At 35.4% G+C, this 22,759-nt stretch overlaps 1 protein-coding gene across 4 annotated transcripts in view; it reads left to right on the forward strand.

Annotated features, from left to right (window-relative positions):
- Positions 1-22,759, forward strand: part of ROCK1 (Rho associated coiled-coil containing protein kinase 1) — a 166,048-nt gene that overhangs the window by 69,090 nt on the left and 74,199 nt on the right. For 3 of the 4 annotated variants that reach the window (XM_090285751.1, XM_090285752.1, XM_090285754.1), the window contains 4 exons: positions 7,116-7,275; positions 9,502-9,562; positions 13,694-13,782; positions 15,965-16,013. In XM_090285751.1, the coding sequence (XP_090141877.1) occupies positions 7,116-7,275; positions 9,502-9,562; positions 13,694-13,782; positions 15,965-16,013 (359 nt within the window). The remainder of the gene's footprint in view (positions 1-7,115; positions 7,276-9,501; positions 9,563-13,693; positions 13,783-15,964; positions 16,014-22,759) is intronic. The other variant, XM_090285753.1, reaches the window with a different exon arrangement.

A 22,759-nucleotide genomic window follows, 5' to 3' on the forward strand; every position in this document is an offset into this window, starting at 1 on the left:
TGTACTCATACAGCCGCCACTACCTCACCGCCACCACACCTTGCCCTCTGCACCCTGGCTCTTCATCTCTGCCCTTTCTACCCAACTGGATGAATATTTCTTCTTTAAATCATTGCAGAAAGAATCTTCTAAATCCAGAGTCAAGAAAAAAGCAACCAAGGTCACAGAAGCAAAAATGTAATGAAGAGAAATTTTAAAGTGAATAAGAAAATATCATTTACTGATGAAGGAGAGTTGGTTCAGCAGTGGCCACAGATGCAGAAGTCTGTCTTGAAGGATACTGAGGAAGAGGATGACACTGGTGGTATCAACTTAGATAAAGCAAAGGAAAGGCTTCATGAAGAGGACAAATTTGACAAAGAAGAATAATAGGAAGAAAATTAAGGCAAAGCATCAAAAGACTGAAAGAAAGGGAAGCCAGAAGAGAAGCCAGTAAGAGACATGCGAAGGCCAAAAATGAAGAAGCAGCCTTTCTGGATTGGAGTGATGATGATGATGATGATGGTTTTGATCAAAGCACACTTCCAGATCCAGATAAGTACAGAAGCTCTGAAGAATCAGATAGTGAAGATACAGAAAATAAATTTAATGATACCAAGAAGAAGCAGGGAATGAGTAAAAGGAACAACAATGAAGTGGAAGACACAGGACTCACAAGTCGTAACAGAAAGAAGGCAAAGTGGGAAATCATAGAGCTGTTGGATGTGGGCCTGTCTTTAGCAGAGGATGAAGAGCTGGTTTTGCATCTGCTCAAAAGTCAGAGCTAAATACTTCTGCTCTTCTCCTTGAAACCTCTGGTCATGGTTATGTGGGCAAGAAGCTGAAAAAGCAGTGGACTTTGGGTAACTTGGATAACATGAGTCCCAAACCCAGAGGACCCATTCTCCAGGCAGAAGTGAAAATCTTTCTAAGCTGCTTTCACAGGATGTGCTTGTGCCATCCCAATGTGCACTCAGAGTGAGGATGGAATACAAAATATCTTGCTCCCATTTTTCAGCTTGTGCTTTCTTAGTTTTATCTATGGGTTCCCACATCTTGTCATTGGAAATACTTTCTTTGTCTTAATAGTAAATTCTGGAGACCTTGTTTCATTGGTAGGATTTCCTTTCTTGCTTATGTTACAGAAATGTCTATGTGCTATTAAGTAAAGTAGCTCACGGTTTTGTTTATTTAATGTCTTTAAAGAGACGGAATATGATGGGCCAGCCCTAAGAAAGAATATTTTTGAATTGAGATGATTAATAATAAACCTTTTTTTTTTTTTTTTTTTTTTTTTTAAGTACCCAGACATTACCAAATGAGTTAGGGGAGAGGGAACAGTGTGCAAAATTGTTTTAACGTTGAGAACTACTCTCTTGAAGTAAAATTTATACCAAGGCCATAGTTAACTTAAGTACTTTAGTAAGAGAGAAAACTTTTTTCTTCTTCCTCATTTTACAAATTTAGAGTTGTTATTAGGAAGCTGGAGTAGTCTAGTCTGGCAGTTCTCTTGTTCATTAAGGAAAGAGAATGGTAGAAAGGTGTCTTCTTCTCATTCATTGTTAGTACTATTGCAGTTTCCTTGAGTTAAATATGTTGCTTCGTTCCCAGAGTCATCAAATAGTTCATTGTGTCTGAGACGCAAAACAATAGTTGTTTCTTGCCTGGAATACCCAGATAATTCAGTAGAAAAATGATTCCTCTATATAAAAGGTTAAGATCATGGAACCAGGTCAGTTAAGAAATATGAGATGATTGTATCTAGAATAATAATTCAATATTTTAACCATAATATTTCAGGATATTTATTATACTCCAGTATCTTTAAACCAAAAAGTAATTTTTCCTAAAACTTATTTTTCTACTTTATTATTTTATTGGTTATTCTATTAGAGTTGTCCCAATTTATTTTCCCTTCTTCCCTAACCCTCTGCCCACAGTCAGTCCCCTCTCCGTGTCCATGTCCATGAGTCATTCATACATGTTCTTTGACTAGTCCCTTCCCCTTCCTTCCACCATTCCTCCTCTCCCTCCTGCCCCCCTAAAGGTATCAGACATGTTTCCATGTCTCTGGTTCTATTTTTCTTGTTAGTTTATTTTGTCCATTAAATTCCAGTTATACATGAGGTCTTATGGTATTTGTCTTTCACTGACTGGCTTATTGCACTTAGCATAATAGTCTTCAACCTCTCCATGCTGTCACAAGAGGTAGGAGTTCCTTCTTTCTGCTGCATAGTGTTCCGTTGTGTAAATGTACCACAGTTTTTAAATCCACTCATCTACTCATGGCACTAGGGCTGTTACCAACACTTGGCTATTGTAAATAGCACTGCAATGAACATAGGGGTGTATAGGTTCTTTTGAAATGGTGTTTCAGGATTCTTAGGGTATATTCCAACTATGGAATTGCTGGGTTGTAAGGCAGTTCCGTTTTTAGTTTTTTGAGGAAATTCTATACTGTTTTCCACAGTGGTTGCACCAGTCTGCATTCCTACCAACAGTGCAGTAGGGTTCCCTTTCTCCACATCCTCGCCAGTACTTGTTTGTTGATTTATTAATGATGGCCATTCTGACAAGTGTGAGGTGATACCTCATTGCAGTTTTAATTTGCATCTCTCTGATGGCTAGTGGTGTCAAGCATTTTTTAAATATGTCTAGTCCCTCTGTATGTCCTGCTTGGAGAAGTGTCTGTTCAGGTTCTTTGCCCATTTTTTAATTGGGTTGTTTGTCTTTCTTGTGTTGAGTCATATGAATTCTTTTTATATTTTAGAGATTAAACCCTTTTCAGATGTATCATTGGCAAAAATGTTCTCCCATACAGTCAGTTCCCTTTTCATTTTGATGATGGTTTCTTTAGCTGTGCAGAAACTTTTTAATTTAATGTAGTCCCATTTGTTTATTTTTTCCTTTATTTTCCTAGGAGACATATTGGCAAATGTATTGCTACATGTGATATCTGAAATTTTACTGCCTATGTTTTTCCACTAGGACATTTATGGTATTACATCTTCTATTTAAGTCCTTTATCCATTTTGAGTTTATTCTGGTGTATGGTTTAAGTTTATAGTCTAGTTTCCTTTTTTTTTTTTTTTTTTTTTTTGCCTGTACCAGTCCAGTTCTTCCAAAACCATTTATTGAAGAGACTTTTTTTACTCCATTGTATGCTCCTGCCCTCTTCGTCAAATATTAATTGACCATAGAGACCTGGGTTTCTTTCTGGGCTCTCTTCTGTTCCATTGATCTATGTGTCTGTTCTTATGCCAGTATCAGACCGTCTTGATTACAGTGTCCTTGTATTGTTTAATATCAGCTATTGTGATTCCTCTGACTTTGTTCTTCTTTCTCAAGATTGCTGAAGCTATTCTGGGTCTTTTTTGGTTCCATATAAATTTTTGAAATATTTGTTCTAGATCTGTGAAATATGACATTAGTATTTTAATAGGAATTACATTGAATCTATATATTGCTTTGGGTAGTATGAACATTTTAATGATGTTAATTCTTCCAATCCATGCTTGCATTTATTTGTATCTTCCTCAATTTTTTTCTTCAATGTTCTGTAGATTTCCAAGTACAGGTCTTTTACGTCCTTGGTTAATTTATTCCTAGGTACTTTTATTTTTTTTGTTGCTATAGTAAATAGGATTTTTTTCTTAGTTTCTCTTTCTCATAATTCATTCTTGATGTACAAGAATGCCATCAATTTCTGAATAATAACTTTGTATCCTGCTTCTTTGCAGAATTCACTTACTCAGTCGAGTAGTTTCTTGGTGGAGCATGTAGGGTTTTCTATGTACACTATCATATAGTCTGCGAATAATGACAGTTTTATTTCCTCCTTTCAATTTTGAATGCCTTTTATTGTTCTTTCTTTCCTTCTTTCTTTTCTTTTCAGTTTTTTAAGTATATCTTATTGATTATGTTGTTACAGTAGTTCTTTCTTTTTTTCTCCTTTGCTCCCCTATGCCCAGTACCCCCTTCCCTCCAGCAATCCCACCTCCCTTAGTTCATGTCCATGGGTCGCGCATATAAGTTCTTTGGCTTCACCCTTTCCTATATTATTCTTAACTTCCCCCTGTCTAATTTGTACCAACCAATTATGCTTCTTAATCCCTGCACTATTTCTGACTTTTCTCCCCTTTCCCCCTCCAAATGATCCCGATACCTATGATTCATTTCCTGTTCTGGTTGTTTGCTTAGTTAGATTTTGTTTTTATTTTTTAAATTTAGTTGTTGATAGTTGTGAGTTTGTTGTCATCTTAGTGTTCGTAGTTTTGATCTTCTTTTTCTTAAGTAAGTCCCTTTGACATTTCATATAATAATGTCTTGGTGATGATGAACTCTTTTAGCTTTACCTTGTCTGGAAAGCACTTCATCTGCCCTTCCATTATAACTGATACCTTTGCTGGATAGAGTAATCTTGGTTGTAAGTCCTTTTCATCACATTGAATACTTGTTGCCAGTCCCTTCTTGTCTGCAAAGTTTCTTTTGAGAAATCAGCTGACAGTCTTATTGGCACCCCTTTGTAGGCAACTGTCCACTTCTCTCTTTCTGCTTTCAGGATTCTCTCTTTAATCTTTCACCTTTGGCATTTTAATCATGATGTATCTTTGTGTGGTCCCCTCTGGGTCCAGCTCACCAGGGACTGTCCGTGCTTCCTGGACTTGTATGTCTATTTCCTTCGCCAAATTTGGAAAGTTTTCCTCCATTATTTTTTCACATAACTTTCAATTTCTTTTCCTCTTCTTCTGGCACCCCTATGATTCGGATGTTGGCATGTTTAAAGTTGTCCCAGAGGTTCCCAAGTCTCTCTTCATTTTTTTCAATTCTTGTTTCCTCATTCTGCACCGGTTGATTGTTTTTTTCTTCCTTATAATCCCCGATTTTCTTCCCTTCACCATTGGTTTTGTGTGGATTTTCCTTCATTTCACTTAGCATAGCCTTCACTTCTTCCTTTATGTGTTTGCCATACTCAAGTGTATCTGTCAAACCTGTGAGCATTTTTATCACCAGTGTTTTGAACCATGCATATATTAGGTTGGCTATCTCCTCATTTGCTAGGTTGGTTCTCTCCTCGTCACTTAGTTCTCCCACTGGAACCTTGATCTGTTCCCTCTTTAGGGCCATACTTCTCTTTCTCCTCATCTTTAGAGGCTCCTGTGTTTGTTTTCCCCTGTGTTTTAGGTAGAGCTGTCGCTCCTGTTATGTTGTAAGGGGCAGAGCTTTAGGTATTCATCAGTACAGGGCGACCTGTTTCACCATGTTGTAGCATTGTTTGTGGGGGAGGGATCTGAGAGGGAATAATGCCGTTTGCCCAGCACTTGCCCCTTTTCCAGCCACTTCTCCCACTTCCATATGGGACTGGTGCCTCTCTAGCTATTACCCTGGCTGTCGTTCCCAGAGTGGATTGGTCTATGGATGTTCTGGGACCATGGGGGCCCGCCCTTTAAACAAGCAGACTCTGCTGAGAGACTGGCAGTTTCTGCCTCCACCCAACCCCCATTGGTTTGCACAGTCAGAAGCCAATGAGGCCTAATTTTTCCGTGTGCTGGGACTGTGAGCTGCACAGTCTGATGAGGAGCTGGGAATGCTCCCCAGGTGTCCCTCCTGGCTTTTTAAAAAGTGTAACTATGCTTTCCGTGGGCCTGCCACTGTCACCACTGCTGCCACCACCACACCGTGTCCTCTCCACCCCAGCTCTGCCCCTCCTACCTGTCTAGATGAGTATTTCTTCTTTATATCTTTGTTTGTTTGACTTCCGTGCAGTTTGATTTTCTGGAACTTCTGGTTGTCTCTAGTTTTGAGGTAGTTGTATTCCTTATTAGTTGTGGAGGGAGACGCAGCGTGTCTGTCTATGCCTCCATCTTGGCCGGAAGTCCTCTTTTTCTTTCTTTCTTTCTTTCTTCTTCTTCTTCTTCTTCTTCTTCTTCTTTTTTGGTCTAATCACCGTGGCTAGAACTTCCAACACTTTGAAGTGGTGGAATAAAAGCGGTGGAAGTGGGCACCTTTGTCTTGTTCCTGATCTTAAGGGAAATGCTTTTAGTTTGTGCCCATTGAGTATGGTGTTTGCAGTAGGTAAAAACTTATTTTTAGATATACTCTCTATAGCAGGCTCCAAGGACCATAGTAGTGGTATTAGTTTCATATAGTATTTTCTTTTGTATAATGAAGACTTAAGCATTGTCATGTGTGGTTTTATATTATTAAATATATATGAGCCTTGCCCCCATCAAGTTTATAACTCTTAAATATTCTGTATGTATATATTTTTAAATATTTATTCATTCATTCATTTCTCACCCAAGGATGTGCATATTGATTTTAGAGAGAGGAGGAGGGAGAAAGAGAGGGATAGAAACATCGATGTGAGAGAGGAACATCGATGTGAGAGAGAATCACCAATTAGCTGCCTTTCATATGCACCCCAACGGAAGACCTAACCTGCAACTTTTTCTACCTGAGCCATACCGACCAGTTTCCCTGCCATTTTTCCTTATAGACATTTCATAAATACCTCACCAAGTTGTTCCTTAATCACTTGATTCAGGGAAAGCAGCTAGTCTGAAAATATAATTCAGAATACCCTGCTCAATCAGAGAGATATTGAGTGAGGGGGAGGATCCTGATCATCTAGATTTTAGATTAAGTAAGGATATTTCAGTACTAAATTATTATTTCCAGGACTACTAAGAAGTAACCTTGATTCCTAGTTTGCTATAGAGCATATTAACAAACACAATACTCTATTTGAAACTAATCAACCTTGAGTACAATTCATTATGCTATAATTTCTGAAAAGTCTTTTGTAGTCCAAACTGCTTTTGCATATTTCATATTATGGAATTCTAAAACAAACCTTAATAATACTTTACTTGTAGTATTCAGATTAAACGTGAGATATGGATGGTAATTATAGGTAATTTTGAAGATAATTGTTTCAGAGAATTACACATGATCAATATCAATTGATTAATTATCCTAATAAAGCTTACTATAATACAATTCACCCCATTTGGAATGTGTGTTTGCAAGTTATTTGTATGTAAGAAACCATTAGTGGTTGGTATAGAATCTTTGTTTCACTTTATTTTTAAATTAAATTTGAAGTGAACTACTAATTTTGTTTTTATTTTTAGCTGTAGCACCAGTTGTACCTGATTTAAGTAGTGACATTGATACAAGCAACTTCGATGACTTGGAAGACGATAAAGGCGATGAGGAAACATTCCCTATACCTAAAGCTTTTGTTGGCAATCAACTCCCTTTTGTAGGATTTACATATTATAGCAACCGGAGGTAAGTATGATTTTAGGGATTGTCATATTAATTTCTTGGGGACATCTAAAAATCATTTTAAGAGCTTTAAGGTAGATTTTAGTGGTATATAAAGAGATAATATGCCATTTTTTTAGCATGGTATTTTTAGTATTCTGTATTTAATTTATTTCAGAGTTATTCGTGTTCAGGATATTGTTTTTCAGAAATTCTTTGTTACGTGATACATTATATATCTTCAAGTTAGCAATTAATAGGTCAAAAGATTCTATTAATACTATTTTGGATAATCTTGTTATCCAAAGAGTTCTGTCTTTATGCATTTTTACAGTAACCTAAATATAAGACAGTGTTGAATGCTTTTTGTCGCATCACCAACTAGGTAGGTAATTTGAGTTTTGACCCTTAGAGAAGTTCCATATTTTAAGTCTTTTTTTTTTTCTCCCTAACACTATATGAGTATAATATTATAGCTATCTTATATTGAAATAAATATACAGAGAAGCTCCTGAGTGGCTTTTGCTGAAGGATCCCTTTTTAAAAAATGTTTTATAAATTATTCTCTGGCTTGGTTTCTGAAACACTAGAGATGTTGTTGTAAACAACACCCAGTGTTTTTTTTAATTTCTGTAGATAATTGTAGTTACTTTATTTAGTTTTATCTCTACAAAGCTAATTTGAATTAGTTAAACATTATACTATTTGTGCTGTGTTATCATGCACTTGATTATGTTCTATGGTTTTTTCTTGTATTCATATGTTGCATATTCCACGCTTAACTTTCTGGGTTCTTAAAAGTAGAAATTGAACTCTGTTCTTAAGTACCCCACTACCTTATTGAGTAATATATTATTGTTTAGCAATTGCATTTAGGTTATGTGACTGGTCAAGGGGACTGTTGCTCTTAATAAAGAAAAAAATCAGAAAAATATTGATTAGCCTTATTGTAATATGCAAGGATATTTTGAATTACTGGCATAAAATAGAAAACTTTTGAAATAGTTACTCCTGAAATATAAACATACTTCCATTACCAAGAACAGATATCTTTATTGTTAAAGTATAGCTGAGTTAAAAATTATTTTTAATATAGCGTTAAACTTTTAGCTACATTCCTAATTATCTATCTCCTGTTTCATTAAAAAAAATACTTACCTGAATTACTGGATTTTATATAAAAGCAACAATATAATATGCAAAAGAACCTTTAAAGAAAAAATAGGAAGTAGAAGAGTGAATGGATGTGTACCATTGGTGTTCTTACATTTCCAGTGCTACATTCAGGGAAACTTATTAACTTTGCAGAAGGCTAAATATCAACTTTGGTTATACAGCATATTAAATTTAGACGATATCTTAATAGATCAAAGAGTGTGATCTCTTATCTAATTCAGATTCTACTGGCATTGCCATACACTTTGTTATATTATACAATGCAGAATCTTGCACTGAATTGTGAATTACTTAATAGTCAATGGAATTAAATTATAGTACATCTAGAGTTTGTCACTTGTCACATGGGATCTTTTTTCTACCAATCTGCTACATAGCCCATGTTGTTGTCTCCTGATTATTTTATTCTCTAATTGACTTGAATAATTTTCCAAGGAAAACATAGGAAGTGATATATTTTCCTGCTGTTTCTTTTAGAACATTGTTATATATGTTTAATGGTAATTAAAAGACACCTGATTATCTTCTGTTTTTCACTATTAATATCTAGTACATTAACAAGTGCCCCATAACAGCCATAAAGTATACTGTAGCTATTTGGTATCTTTTTGAGAGATCTCTACTGGTTAACCAAGGCAGTGGCTGTAGTGCTGGTGGTAGTAGATGTATTAATAATAGTGCAATGGTTATAGCATGGTAGAGGAAGCAGCAATAGCAGCAGCAGCAGTAGCAGCAGTAGTACCTTACCTGTACTCCATTTTTAAAAAGCAGAGCAAGTACAACACTGAATAAAATATAGCCCCGGCTGGTGTGGCTCAATGGATTGAGTACCAGCCTGCGAACCAAAGGGTCGCCAGTTCAATTCCCAGTCAGGGCACATGCCCGGTTGCAGGCCAGATCCCCGATTGGGGGCACACAAGTGGCAACCACACATCGGTGTTTCTCTCCTTCTCTTTCTCCCTCCCTTTCCCTCTCTCTAAAAATAAATAAAATCTTTTTAAAAATAAATATAGTATTTGTTATTGGACATTAAAGAGTTTCATGTTTTACTTTTAAAATCTTTTTTGCTTTCAGATATTTATCTTCAGGAAATCCTAATGATAACAGAACTAGCTCCAACACAGATAAAAGCTTGGTAGGTATTTTCTTACTCTTTTTTTAAAAGTCTTGTGGACAATGTATTTTGCATGCATCATATTAAGTAAAGATATATTGCTTCTGAATATGTAGTGAATTTCAATTTCTTTTTATTTCTTTATATTTTGACATTTAAGTAGTCTTTAATTTTTTAATTATAGTTGACATACAATATTCTATTAGTTTTAGGTGTACAAGCCTGTGATTAGATATTGTATAACTTTACTACGTGATCATCCTGATATATCTCGTACCCATCTGACACCATATATAGTTATTAGAATATTATTGAATACATTCCCTATGTTGTACTTTACATCTCCATGACTATTACAACCAATTTGTAATTCTTTTTTCTTTTTATAAATATTTTTATTTTATTTATTTGTTTTTAGAGAGAGGGGAAAGGAGAAAGAGAGGGAGAGAAACATCACTGTGTGTTTGCCTCTCACTCATGCCCCCAACTGGGGACCTGGCTTGCAACCTAGGCATGTGCTCTGACTGGGAGTTGAACCAGTGACACTCGGTTCACAGGCCGATGCTCAGTCCACTGAGCCACAGCAGCCAGGGCCAATTTGTAATTCTTAATCCTTCACCCTTTTCACCCATCCTCCCCTCCCAACCCCCTCCCATCTAGCAACTGTCAAAATGGTGAACTTAAAATTTTTTCTGTTTTTATTATTGACATTATTACAGGTGTCCCCATTTCCCCCTCCTTTGCCTACCTCCACCCAGTCCCCAACCCCCTTCCCTCTGGCCATCACCACACTGTTGTCTGTGTCCATGGGTTATGCATATGTGTTCTTTGGCTAATCCCTTTCACCCCTTTCATTCAGTGCCTCCTCCGCCCTCCCCTCTAATAGCTGTCAGTGTTCCATATATCTATCTATGCCTCTTTCTATTTTATTAAATATATTCCACATATAATTGAGATCATGTGGTATTTGTCTTTCTCTGACTGGCTTATTTCACTTAGCATAATAATCTCCAGATCCATATTGTCACAAAAGGTAAAAGTTTCTTCTTGTGTTGAACTTAAATTTTTATAGTACTTTTTACCTGCTGCTGCTCTCTAGTTTGACTTCTTGCCTAAATATCAAATGGTACATTATATGTGGAGGCAGATAATAACCTGTAAATTTCTATACAAGTGGACAGTCGTGGTCTTTCTAATCCCTTGGAATTAGGAATTTATGATAAATCAATGTATTGGTAAGGGTCTTGACAGGAAAACAGATGGCACATTTGAAAGATGTAAATGAAGAGAGTTTTGTATGTCTGATAAAATATGTTTAACACAAAATTTAACATTTTAACCAGTTTTTTAGTGTATAGTTCATTGGCATTAAGCACCTTCACATTGTTATGCAGCTATTACCACCATCCATCTCCAGAGCCTAGTCTTAACCCAGACTGAACTTTATATCCATTAAACTCCCCATTTTTCCCTTCCCCATCTCCGTAGTAACCATTATTATACTTTTTATCTCTATGAATTTGACTATTTTTGGTACCTCACATAAGCAGACTCACACAATTCTTGATTTTTTATGATTGGTTTAATTCACTTAGCATAATGTCCTCAAGGTTTGTCTTTGTAGAATGCATCAGAGTTTTATTCCTTTTTAAGGCCAAATATATTCTATTAAATATATAAACTGCATTTTGTTTATTCATCCATTAAATGAAGAGAGTTTAATGAAGGGACTATTAACAGTGGTAGGAGCTGAAAAACACCTTGAAATTACAGGGCAACAGAACCAAGGTAATCCAGTCTGGTGGATCTTCAGTGAGAGAAGGGAGAAGGGGGCAAATGGGGAGTGACTACTGGTTTTTGTCCACAGATAATTACTGGAAATAAATATTTGAGACATGAATCCTTTCTATTTTCATATAGCTCGTGTTCAGGAGATAGAGGTTAAAGTAAAAATCTTAACTTTTGAGAATTTTTTTGGGTAAACCAGACCTTTGTTATAAATATCAGAAATAATAATCTGGCCATTCTTTTTTTTTTTTTAACTCTTTGTGTACCATAGCCTACATAATTTTAACTGAGGAGGGCAGTAACAATCATTTTTTAGAAGCTTGATGTAATTATCCTCTTTCTCCTTGATATGTTAACTCTTAAATGTAAGAGAACATGTGATGGGAAGGGAAAGGAAGAAAAGGAGAAATTAACTATGTGAGTACCTGTTAACGCTTTGGGTCTTCTTTCTCTTTTAAATTCTTATTCCAATATAGCTATTTGCCAAGTTACATAGCTAACAAGAGTTCAGAAATCTTCAGAATTTAAGCACCTTTGACCTAGAGAAGGTGACAATAAGGAGCTACTGCAACCTAGTTCTCAGTATATTACTTATCTGTAGGATTAGTGGTACATCAGGACTTCAAAAAATATTCAGTGGAATCATGTTTTGTGGGAACTGGTCTTGTTTGGTGGTGATTGCCACAACTTTCAGTGGCTGCTACTTTTTATCTTTTACTCTGATAAGATCACAGGGGAGGAGGAAAACATTGGCATGCCTACTATTTCTGTTAAGGTAGAACTAAATACAAAAGTTAATTTAATTTTTAACTCTTTCTTGAAAAGCCTTCTAGCAGAGATGCTAGTGAACAACTTTGCAATTGCCAAATACCATGAATAATTTTTATCCCATGTCTTAATTTTCTGCTTTGCTGCATTTGTCACTAATTCCTTCTTAGAATTTGAAGTGTTTATATCTTTTTCATGTTCCCATTCTGTTTTTCTTTTTTCTTCGTGCCTCTTTGGATTTTATTTTCAGTCCACTTTGCAGGTTCTCTTTCCCACTTCCCACATCCTTTTACTCTTCCCTTTCTTCCCCTTAATTACTAAATGCTTCCCAGGGTGGTTCTGATCTTGGTTCTCTGTTCATTTTCTTTTTTTTTTCAACTACTCATGCTATATATTTATTGTTGTTCCTTTTCTGTAGGTAATCTCATACATATCCAGCTTGTTCCTCTGAGCTACAGACCTGAGTCTCTCTTTTCTTTCTAACTGGGCTTTTTCTGCACACCTCTCAGGCACCTCAACCTAGGCCAAAGCTAAATCCAGTTCTTTTCTCTCCATCCCCTCCCCAGCAGTTCTTACTGTGTTATTTACATTTGTAATGGTACTCTGTTCTTATTTCTAATCAGTTGTTAGGTTATAAATTCTGCCTTCTAATTGACACAGTTAGATATTCCCTCCTCTTGTTTCTACAGCCCCTGCCTTATATCAGCCCTACGTACTCTTTTGCCTGAACTGTTTCAGTAGCTTAACTGGTTGTCTAGAAGTTTTCTATGTTCTAATCTAGTCACCTTCTTATTACTGAAGTGATGTTTCTAAAATGCCAGTACTGTGTCACTTCTCTTTTTTTTTTTTTTGAGCAGTAAAGCGAGGCCTTTATTCACGAGTCTGCAGAGCCGGTCACTTCTCTTTTTAAAATGCTTATACATCTAAGCCCTCCTCTCCTATTCTTGCATACAAAGATCATGGTCCCGCTCACCTTTCAGATTTTATGTTAATTAATTCTCCCTATGATATTATGTGCTCTGCTTATACTTAATTTCTTTTCATTTCCCAAATATATCATATTTTCTTCTGCCTCTGCTTTTGGAAGGCTAAAATGCCTTCCTTCTACCACCTTTTCTGCTTGGTAATTATGTTTCATCTTGTAGGCTTTGTCTCAAACTTTACATCTTCCTGGAAGAACTGGATGTGACCTCTTCTCTCCTTCATGACATTTTATATAAAATTTTATTATGACTTACTACAGTATATTGTAATATTTTGTAATATTTGTGTATATGTCTATGGGTGACTGTAGGTTCTTTTCACCCTCTCATTCTCCTTTGCCCCACTATTTAACTGTTAGCTTCATGAGAACAGTTACCAAATCTTTTTTTATTTTTCTTTTACTATGCCCACCACAGTGCCTGACATATGTGTAGGTTTGGGGGGAAAATGCTTGTTAAATTAATAATAAAATGTCAGATAGAAAGGAAAAGTGTAAGATTGAATCAAACAATTCCTTTCTAAACAGTGTAAAATGGTAACATAAGCTTGCTATTTTTGAATTCTCTGTGAATATTCTTAGTAGAATGAATTTTGTTTTGTTTTCAATTAAAGCAGGAAAGTTTGCAAAAAACAATTTATAAGCTGGAAGAACAGCTGCATAATGAAATGCAATTAAAAGATGAAATGGAGCAGAAGTGCAGGTGAGAATTCACTTTGATTATGTTTTTTACATTAAAAGTTGTACAGCAAAGCTTATTTACAGCTTGCACTCTGCAAACACTTGGAAGTAGACAGAAGTAAGACAGGGATATAAAGGTTGCTCTTGATACACAAGCAATGAAGAATGCCTTGGTTAAAATTGGAAAGTAATATGTGTGTTGGCATTAGTTACAGATGTGTTTTTCTCAGAATGTAAGATGTATTTGTTCCCCATGATCTTTATTTTAAAACTATATAGTGTTGATTCACTTAGTGCCTGATTTATTGCTTTTCTCTCCCATTTTAATTTGGCAGTTGAAAGAACAAATTAATTTGTATTAAATAATATGCTTTCTAAAATGTAAATGTTTTTGGAGATTAAAATTCACTAAGTTTTAGATACAGACATCCTATTTTCCACTGCAGTCTTTATAGGGCAGTAATCAGAATTTTTTGCTATGAGTCTAAATAAGAGTGTATATTTATGAGAATATAGAAAGATTATTGTAACTAACAGCATAATGGTGAGTTACTTATTAGACACTTTTTATAATTACTTGTATCTTTAGTTGATATATTGAATAAGTGAAATACAGAGGTAATACAGAGATAAAGTATACAACAAATGGAATTGGGAAGAAAACAAGTAAAATTCTCACTGCATACCATTCCTGTTAGATTGAATAGTTAAACATATAATATAAACTTCTTTTTATAAAAGCACTTGAATGTAAGCAAATAATTAACTGATGCCAGGATTTGCAATGAATTTCTAAGTATAAAATATGGAAATAAGGGGAGTAAATAAACAGATGTTATTGCATACATGTTGAGAAGTTCCTACATCCAAAAAATACTATAATCAGAATTAAAAGGCAAATGACAAATTTGTGGTAGTGTTGGTGGGGATCTATTTGAGGAAGAAAATAAGAATGGCCGAAGTGGCCAACAATCACATGAAAATATACAGGGAGGTGGGGGAGAGGGGCGGGTGCCTAAGATGAGTCTGGGAAGATCAATAGAATCTAGATCTTAGAGGCCTTTGTTTTTGACAAGCTAAGAAATTTGTGATTTTTATCCTAAGGGTGATGGAAAAAACATTGAAAGTTAGTAAATTAAGAAGAAAAACAAACAAACAAAAAAACCAACCCTTAAAAATAGAAGTAAAAATCTGATCAAATTTATTTTTTAAAAAGAAGTCTGGTTAGTTGGCACCACTTGACATTTATTAATTCAACTATATGGGAATGAGGGAGGAAGATGAATCAAGGATGATCCCCAGGTGGTGTCCTTTACTTAGGGACACTTTGAGAAGAAGCAGATTAGTATTGTGGGTAGGGATGTGGAGCAGAGGGAATAAGTGTAGTCCTGGGAATGCTGAATAAAGTATTTGATGAGATATCCATCGAAACAGTTGTATGTACAACTTTGAAGCTCAGAATTACGTTCAGAGCCAAAGAAAATGAATTTTGATGGAAATAATATACTTTCAGTTTATCTCAAATTTTTGCACAAGTTGCTAGTGGGTATATTTACTGACTTATATATGCCACCTTTCCCTTCGTATACTTAATCTTGTATTAAAGGTTAAATGGCTAATTTTTATTTAGTAGGAAGTATTATATAAGTGATATCAGGGGTCCTTAACCTGAAATCCATCAAGGGTCCATAGATGATAGTCAAGGTCTTTAAACTTAGATGAGAAAAAGTGAATATTTTCTCTAACTTATAAGTGAAATTCAGCATTTCCTTTAATTATCAACATAGGCAATAATCAACAATAATTTGCAGTAACTGAATTTTGTATTACCAATAAAAATTATAAATATTTTATTATAATACAGTTACCTCTTTCATTTGTGCTCACTGCAACTTTGAAATTACTGCCAGTAGATCTTGTGTTTAATAAATTAAAGAAACACATATTACTGAATTGTACATTTTTTAAGTTTATGACTGTATTTCAGTATAATCTTGGCTTTTTTTAATCCTGTGTATTTTGTTTTATGCTTCTAAAAATATTATTCTGAATAAAGTCAATAGACTTCACCAGATTGCCAAAAAGATTCACAGCACAAAAAACGTGAAATATTAGTTAAATGGAAAAGAAAGAAATGTGTGGTCCCACTGATGGCCAATAAAAAATAAACATATTTCTAATCTATAATGCTTTTGTTTTTACAGGACTTCAAACATTAAACTAGACAAGATAATGAAAGAATTGGATGAAGAGGTACTTTTTATTTTCTAATTAGAAGTATTCCTTTTTGAGAATGTTTCCCCTTCTTTCAAATTTTTCATTTCCTGAGAAAATTACATTTGAACTTTATACTTTGAAATACAAGGAATTACGATGACAGCTCCACATTGGAGCTGCAGATTCAAGTGATATAGATTAGATTACACTTTAGTTTCTTTTGTAATTTTGTTGTAGAACACTTGAAATTTTAGCGGAGAAATTTAAGTGGTTCTTAATATTTGCAAAATATTAAGAGAAAGGAGCAAAAGAGTCAAGATCAGAAATTGAATCTGCAGCTATAACAAATAAGAAAGAGAAAGAATACAATTTTAAAAGGATTGACATTAACATAATTTCATGTGAACAAATGGGAAATATTTGATTTTTAAATTATTTATGTTTTCCATCGTCACTTAACAAGAAGTTTTTATTTTCAAGGAAACATAACATAAACATTTCTTGATACAGATGTTTGTTTACAAATATATAATACATTTTCATTCTTTTTGGTCAACTTGTAAATATCTTTCTACCACGTGTATGAAGGTCCTTTGAAAGGCATATACTCTATATTTTCTTCCTCTCATTGATTACTTCCTTTGTGCTTTCTAGATTTAATCTTTTTGATGGTTTTTGTGCTGTCTTAATTTTCTCTTCTATTAAGGAATAATAGCAGTGGTAAGGGTAATTTTCTCTTCTCTTAAGGAATAATGTCAGTGGTAAGGGTATAGTCATCTGAGAAGATTTAGGTAATATTTTACCAGCCTGCCATTGGACATTGTGTACTCAGCCTAGCACTATTTATTTGATAAGTATTTAAGAAATACTTTTTGCATATCCTCCATTATTTATTTCATTTCTAAAACAGATACAATTTAAGTGTGCTAGATTCAAGTTATTCAGCTTTCCAATTCAAGGTGGAAAGAGAAATTTTAATTATAACATTAGAATATAATAGTCCTTCCTTATCTGCTAGGAATATATTTCAGGACCCCTAGTGGATGCCTGAAACACACGATATACTATGACTTTTCTTTTTACATACATATTTTTTCACTTAAAGAAACCACTTTACAGCTTCCCTTTGGCATATCTAAATTGCCAGCATCACAACTCTTGTTCTTTGGGGCCATTATTAAGCAAAACACGACCACCGTTATACCATGACAGTCAGTTTGATAACCAAGTTGGGGAGTCTATAGTGACAGTATCGATATGCTAAACAGAGGGATGATTCACATCCCAAGCAGGATAGTGCAAGATCTTATCACACTGCTCAAGATGGTGTACAGCTCAAAACTTCGGAATTGTTTATTTCTGGAATTTTCCACTTAATATTTCTGGACCTCAGTTGACTGCAGGTAACTGAAACTGTGGAAAGTGGAGCCAGAAATAGTGTACTGCTATAATCTTGCCTCTGGGAAGATGGAGTAAAAGTACTTTTTCTATATTTCTCCTACAAAGCCTCGGCATTAATTACAAGACAAAAGTAAATAAGATTCTGAATAGTAAAGAGAAAGCAGACTAGCTAGAGGACTTGAGTCCCAAGAAAAGACACAGAAATGAGTACTGTGGCTTTTCTTTTTGCAGCATATATATCCCAGCCTGTGTGCTGGAAAACCAGCAATCTGGAAACACCAACAAGCACAGACAAGAAAAGCCAACAGACCAGAAAAAGGGCAGGCTAGCAAGTCAGAAAACTTACATAATTATAATCACTGCTCTAGTCAGCCAAACACAACATAAAAAATGTGGCGCCACTCTCACCAGCAAACACTGAACGAAAAGCCTAGATATTCAGCCCTCTGATGCAGTGATGTCAGAGAAAATCCAATGGAGGGACTTTCATATCCGCTAAGAAATCACAAACCTTCCCCTGCCTCCCCAGTCAGTGTTATTGGAAACCATGTAGGGAGCCTAGTTTTTCAAATCCACTCAACAAGGAATCCTTCCCACTCCCTGCTGGCGTGGTGTCAGAAAAGGTCAAGTAGAGAGTTTGAACCTTTACCAGTGAAATAATGAGCCTCCCTCCTACCCCCAGCCATGATGTTATCAATGGAGTGGAAGCCTAGTGGGATACAAGAACTCTCATTTCCATCCAACAGTAATGAGGATCAATGTGCCCACAATCTCTGTGTCAATAAAGATCAAGTGAAAACCTAGATTTTACCTCCATCTAGCAGAAAGAAGGCAGCACCCTCATAATCCCTCTAGAACAATGACAAATGAGACCTGCTAAAATCGAAGACTTAAATAAGATCTGCAGCATTGTAAAATAATACCTAAACTGTCCAGGTTTCTATTGAAACAATAAACAGATGCCAACACTGAGATAACATGTTAAATTATCTGATATGGATTTAAAGGAATCATCATAAATATGTTTCAGTGAGCAACTACAAATATACTTGAAACAAATGAAAAATTTAAGTTAGAAAGTCTCAGCAAAAAAATAGAAAGTCTTAGCAGAAACATAAAAGATATAAAGTAGAACCAACCAGAAATAATAGCAACTAAATAAAAATTTCAATTGAGTGAGCTTAACAGCACAGTGAAGAATACCAAGGAAAAACTCAGAGAACTTGAAGATAGAACAATAGAAATTACACAATCTGAATAGCAGTGAAAAAAAATGTATCATAGAAGTATACACTTAAAACCTTAAAACTGTATAATCTTATTAACCACTGTCACCCCAATAAACTTAGTTTAAAACACTTTTTTTTTTTTTTAAGTTCTAACATTTGGGTCATTGGAATTGCCAAAGGAGAGGAGGAAGAGGGCAAGAAAAATGGTGGTGGTAAATTCTACAAATTTGGCAAGCCATGAACCTACAGACAAACCTACAGGAAACGGAGTGAACCACAAAGAGACTAAACCCAAAGATATCCACACCAAGACACACAATAGTCAGATTTTTGAAAACTAATGACAAAGAAGAAATTTCGTGTTCAGAAAAAGACATTCAACTAGTGGGAAGATTATTGCAAATGACAGCATATTTCTTACCAGAAACCATGGAGGACAGGAGGAAGTGGCACAGTATTTTTCAATGGCTGAAAAAAAAAACCTGTCAACCCAGCATTCTGTGTGCAATGAGAAATCCTTTCCAGTGAAAATCAGCATTCTCAGATGATGGAAAGCTGAAGAGAAATTGTCACCTACATACCTTTCCTGAAAGATTTGCTAAAGAAAATTCTCTAAATAGAAAGGAAATGGTAAAAGACAAAATCTTGACATAGGTAAAAGAATCTTGACATATTAGGAAAAAAGAAAGAACAGAGTAAAAATATGGGTCAATACAATACACTTACCTTCTCTTGCGTTTTTTAACATTATTTTTGACAGTTGAACCAGAAATGACAGCATTAGCTAATGTGTTCTTAATATATGTAGAAGAAATACTTAAGATAATTATACACAGGAGGATAAAGAGATATAAAGGGAGGTAAACGTTTTATACTTTAATTAAACTAGTAATATATCAACAGCAGTAGATTGTGATAAACTATGTACTGTACATGTAAATAATACCTAAAGCAGCCACTGAAAAGTATTACAAATTGATACCCTAAAAAACACTGTAGATATATATATCAAAATAGAATTCTAAAAAATGTTCAAGTAACCCACAGAAAGACAAGAAAGAGAAAAAACAGCTAAAACAAAAATGGGAGACTTAACCTAGCATCAATGATTACATTAAATGTAAATTAAATATAGCAGCAATTTTTTAAATTGAGTTTAGAAAGAGAAAGAGGAATTAACCTGCCGTTCCACCCACTTATGCATTCATTGGTTGATTTCTGCTTGTGCCCTGACCAGGGACTCACCCAGCAAACTTGGTGTATCAGGACGATGTTCCAACTAACTGAGTTAACGGGGCCTAAATGTAGCATCAATTAAAAGAAATACAGTGTCAGAGAAGAATTTTTAAAATATACTAACTATATGCTATCTACCAGAAATTCTCTTTAAATGTAACAATACAGAGAATTTGAAAGTAAGAGGATGGAAAAATAAGTCATGCAAACATTAGCAAAAAGAAAGCAGCAATGGCAATCAGTATTAATTCGTATCAGGTAAGTTAGACTTCAAGACAAAGAATATTATTACTAGAGGCAGAGAAGTATATCATATAATGATAAAAAGGTCAGTCCACTAATAAATAACATCCCTAAATTTGTACTCATCAAACAACAAAGCTACAAAATAAGTGAGACAAAAGGAGAAATAGACAAATCCACAATTATTGTTGAAGACCTCAGTACCACTCCTTACATAGAGAATCAGCAAACATTTATGAGACTGAACCACACCATCAAAGAGCTAGTCATCGTTGATAGAATCCTCCACCCAACAACATCAAAATACACATTCTTTTCATGTACTCAAGGAACACATTTTAAGACCACATCCTGAGCAAACTTCTACAAATTTAAAAGAACTGAAGTCATACAGAATATGTTCTCTGACCAAAATATAATTAAACTAGAATGAATAGCAGAAAGATCAGGCAAATCTGCAAACACATGGAAACCAAACGACACACTTCTAAATAACCCATAGATAAAAGAGGAAATCTTGAAGCAAATGAACAAATATCTTAGAATATTAATTGTATCCCATAAAGTGAGTTTAAAAAGTTATGGCTCGTCATCTTTTAAAAAAATAGTTGAACGGTGAAAGTGAAATAAAACATAAAAAGTTATGGGATGCAACTACTATAGTACTCTAAGGGAAATTTGTATATTAAATGTTAACATTAGAAAAGATTAAAAGTCTCAAATCAATCACCTGTGTTTGCAACTCAAGAGCCTAGAAAAGAAGAGCAAAAAAAGGAAGGAAAAATAAAGATAAGAGTAGAGATCAATGAAATTGAAAACAAAAACATTAGAGAAAAATCAATGAAAACAAAAACCTAGCTCTTTGGAAAGATCAACAAAATTGACAAACCTCTAGCAAGATTGACAAGGGAAAAGGAGAAGACACAAATTTGCTGTATCAGAGATAACACAAGGCATACATATGCCAAAGAAATCATAAGGGTACACTGCAAAGAATTCAAAACACAAAAATGTGAAATTTAGATGAAATGGACTAATTCCTACAAAAATGCAAACTGCCACAACTCACACAATGTGAAAGGTTATTTGAATAGTCCTGTATCATTTTCTAAATGAATTTATAATTTAAGTGATCCCCAAAAAAGTAATCACCAGGACCAGATGGTTTTGCTAGAGAATTCTACTGTTTTATGAATTAAGACCAATTCTGTACTATCTCTTCCAAAATATATAAAAGGAGGGAACATTTCCCAATGAATTTTATGAGGGTAGAATTACTCAGATATGAAAACTTAATAAAGACATTACTACAAAGAAAACTGTGGGTCAGTATATCCTGAATTTATAACCAACTGATATTTTGAGAAAGGTGCAAAAACAATTCAATGGAGGAAGGATAGTAGTGCTGGAGCAATTAGATATTAGATATCCATAGGCTGAGATATGACCTCAACTTAAGTCTCACACCATATGTAAAAATTAACTCAAAATGGAGCATATATTTAAGTGTGAACATAAAAAGAACCTAGAAAAGAAGATCCTTGGATGAAAAATCCTCGTACCTTAACAGCTTAATAAAGACATGACACAACAAAACATCCATATAAGGAAAAAAAATTAATAAATTGAAGTTCATCAAAATGAACAATATTTTCTCTGTGAAAAAAAACCCTGATAAGGCCCTGGGCAGTGTGGCTCAGTTGGTAGGGGTATTGTCCCATAACTATAGGGTGGCGGGTTTGATTCCTGGTCAGGGCACATATCAAAATTACAACTATACTACAGAGCATCTCCCATTAGGACACCTAAAATCTAGCTGCATAGCAGTTCTACAGCTGGGGGTTTAAAGAAGAAGCCACATCAAGACTGGTGGAGGCCTGGAGACCAGAATGGGCTGGTCCCACACCCACATGTGGCTAAAAATCAGTTGGGATATCTTGTATGTGGAGGTGCTCCCTGAGTAGCAAGGGGTCCCAGCCCCACACCAGGCCACCAGACCCAGTGATCCAATGCTGGGAAGAGAAGTCCTGTAACTTCTGGCTGTAAAAATCAGCAAGGAGTAAGGATGAGTGAGGCAGGGCTTCTGGTGTCCCAGGCACTTCCTCTTAAAGAGCCAACACACTGATTACTCTGACTCACTCTCTCTGAGCTCTAGTGCTTCGATAGCAGCTCAAAAGGCTCCAGGGACATATGGAGAGGAACTAAATCTACTGTCATTAGGATGTGAGCTGGGAGGCAGCTTTCTCCCAGATAAAAGTGCTGGCAGAGGCCCATTGATCCTTTGATCAACCCTCCACCAATAGAACCAGCAGGGAGCCCATAAGTGAGTCTCTGTCAACCTGGCTTACACTGTTTGCCTTGCCCTGGTGATTCCCTGAGTTCCTGCCCCACCAAACTTCCTAGGGCCACCCAAGCTGTTCCCAGTGGTTTTTCCATTTGAATTGCCTCTTTTGGCTCATGCTTCAGACTTTTCTAAAATCTCTCAAGTAAGCAGTGTCTGGCCTCAGGATGCCTCATACCTCTTGCTAAGTGGCCCTAGACCTGGCACTAGCAGCAGCCTTCCTGGTTTCACAGCTTGGCCTCTCCTGGACACCTCCAAGCCCAACACAAGTAGTAGCCATTTTCAGATGACTTTGTAGCTCAAGCCAGGTGTCCCTCAAAAGAACACAGGTG

The sequence above is a fragment of the Furipterus horrens genome, unplaced genomic scaffold, assembly GCF_987537825.1.
Source record: "Furipterus horrens unplaced genomic scaffold, mFurHor1.1.pri manual_scaffold_8, whole genome shotgun sequence".
NCBI lineage: Eukaryota > Metazoa > Chordata > Mammalia > Chiroptera > Furipteridae > Furipterus > Furipterus horrens.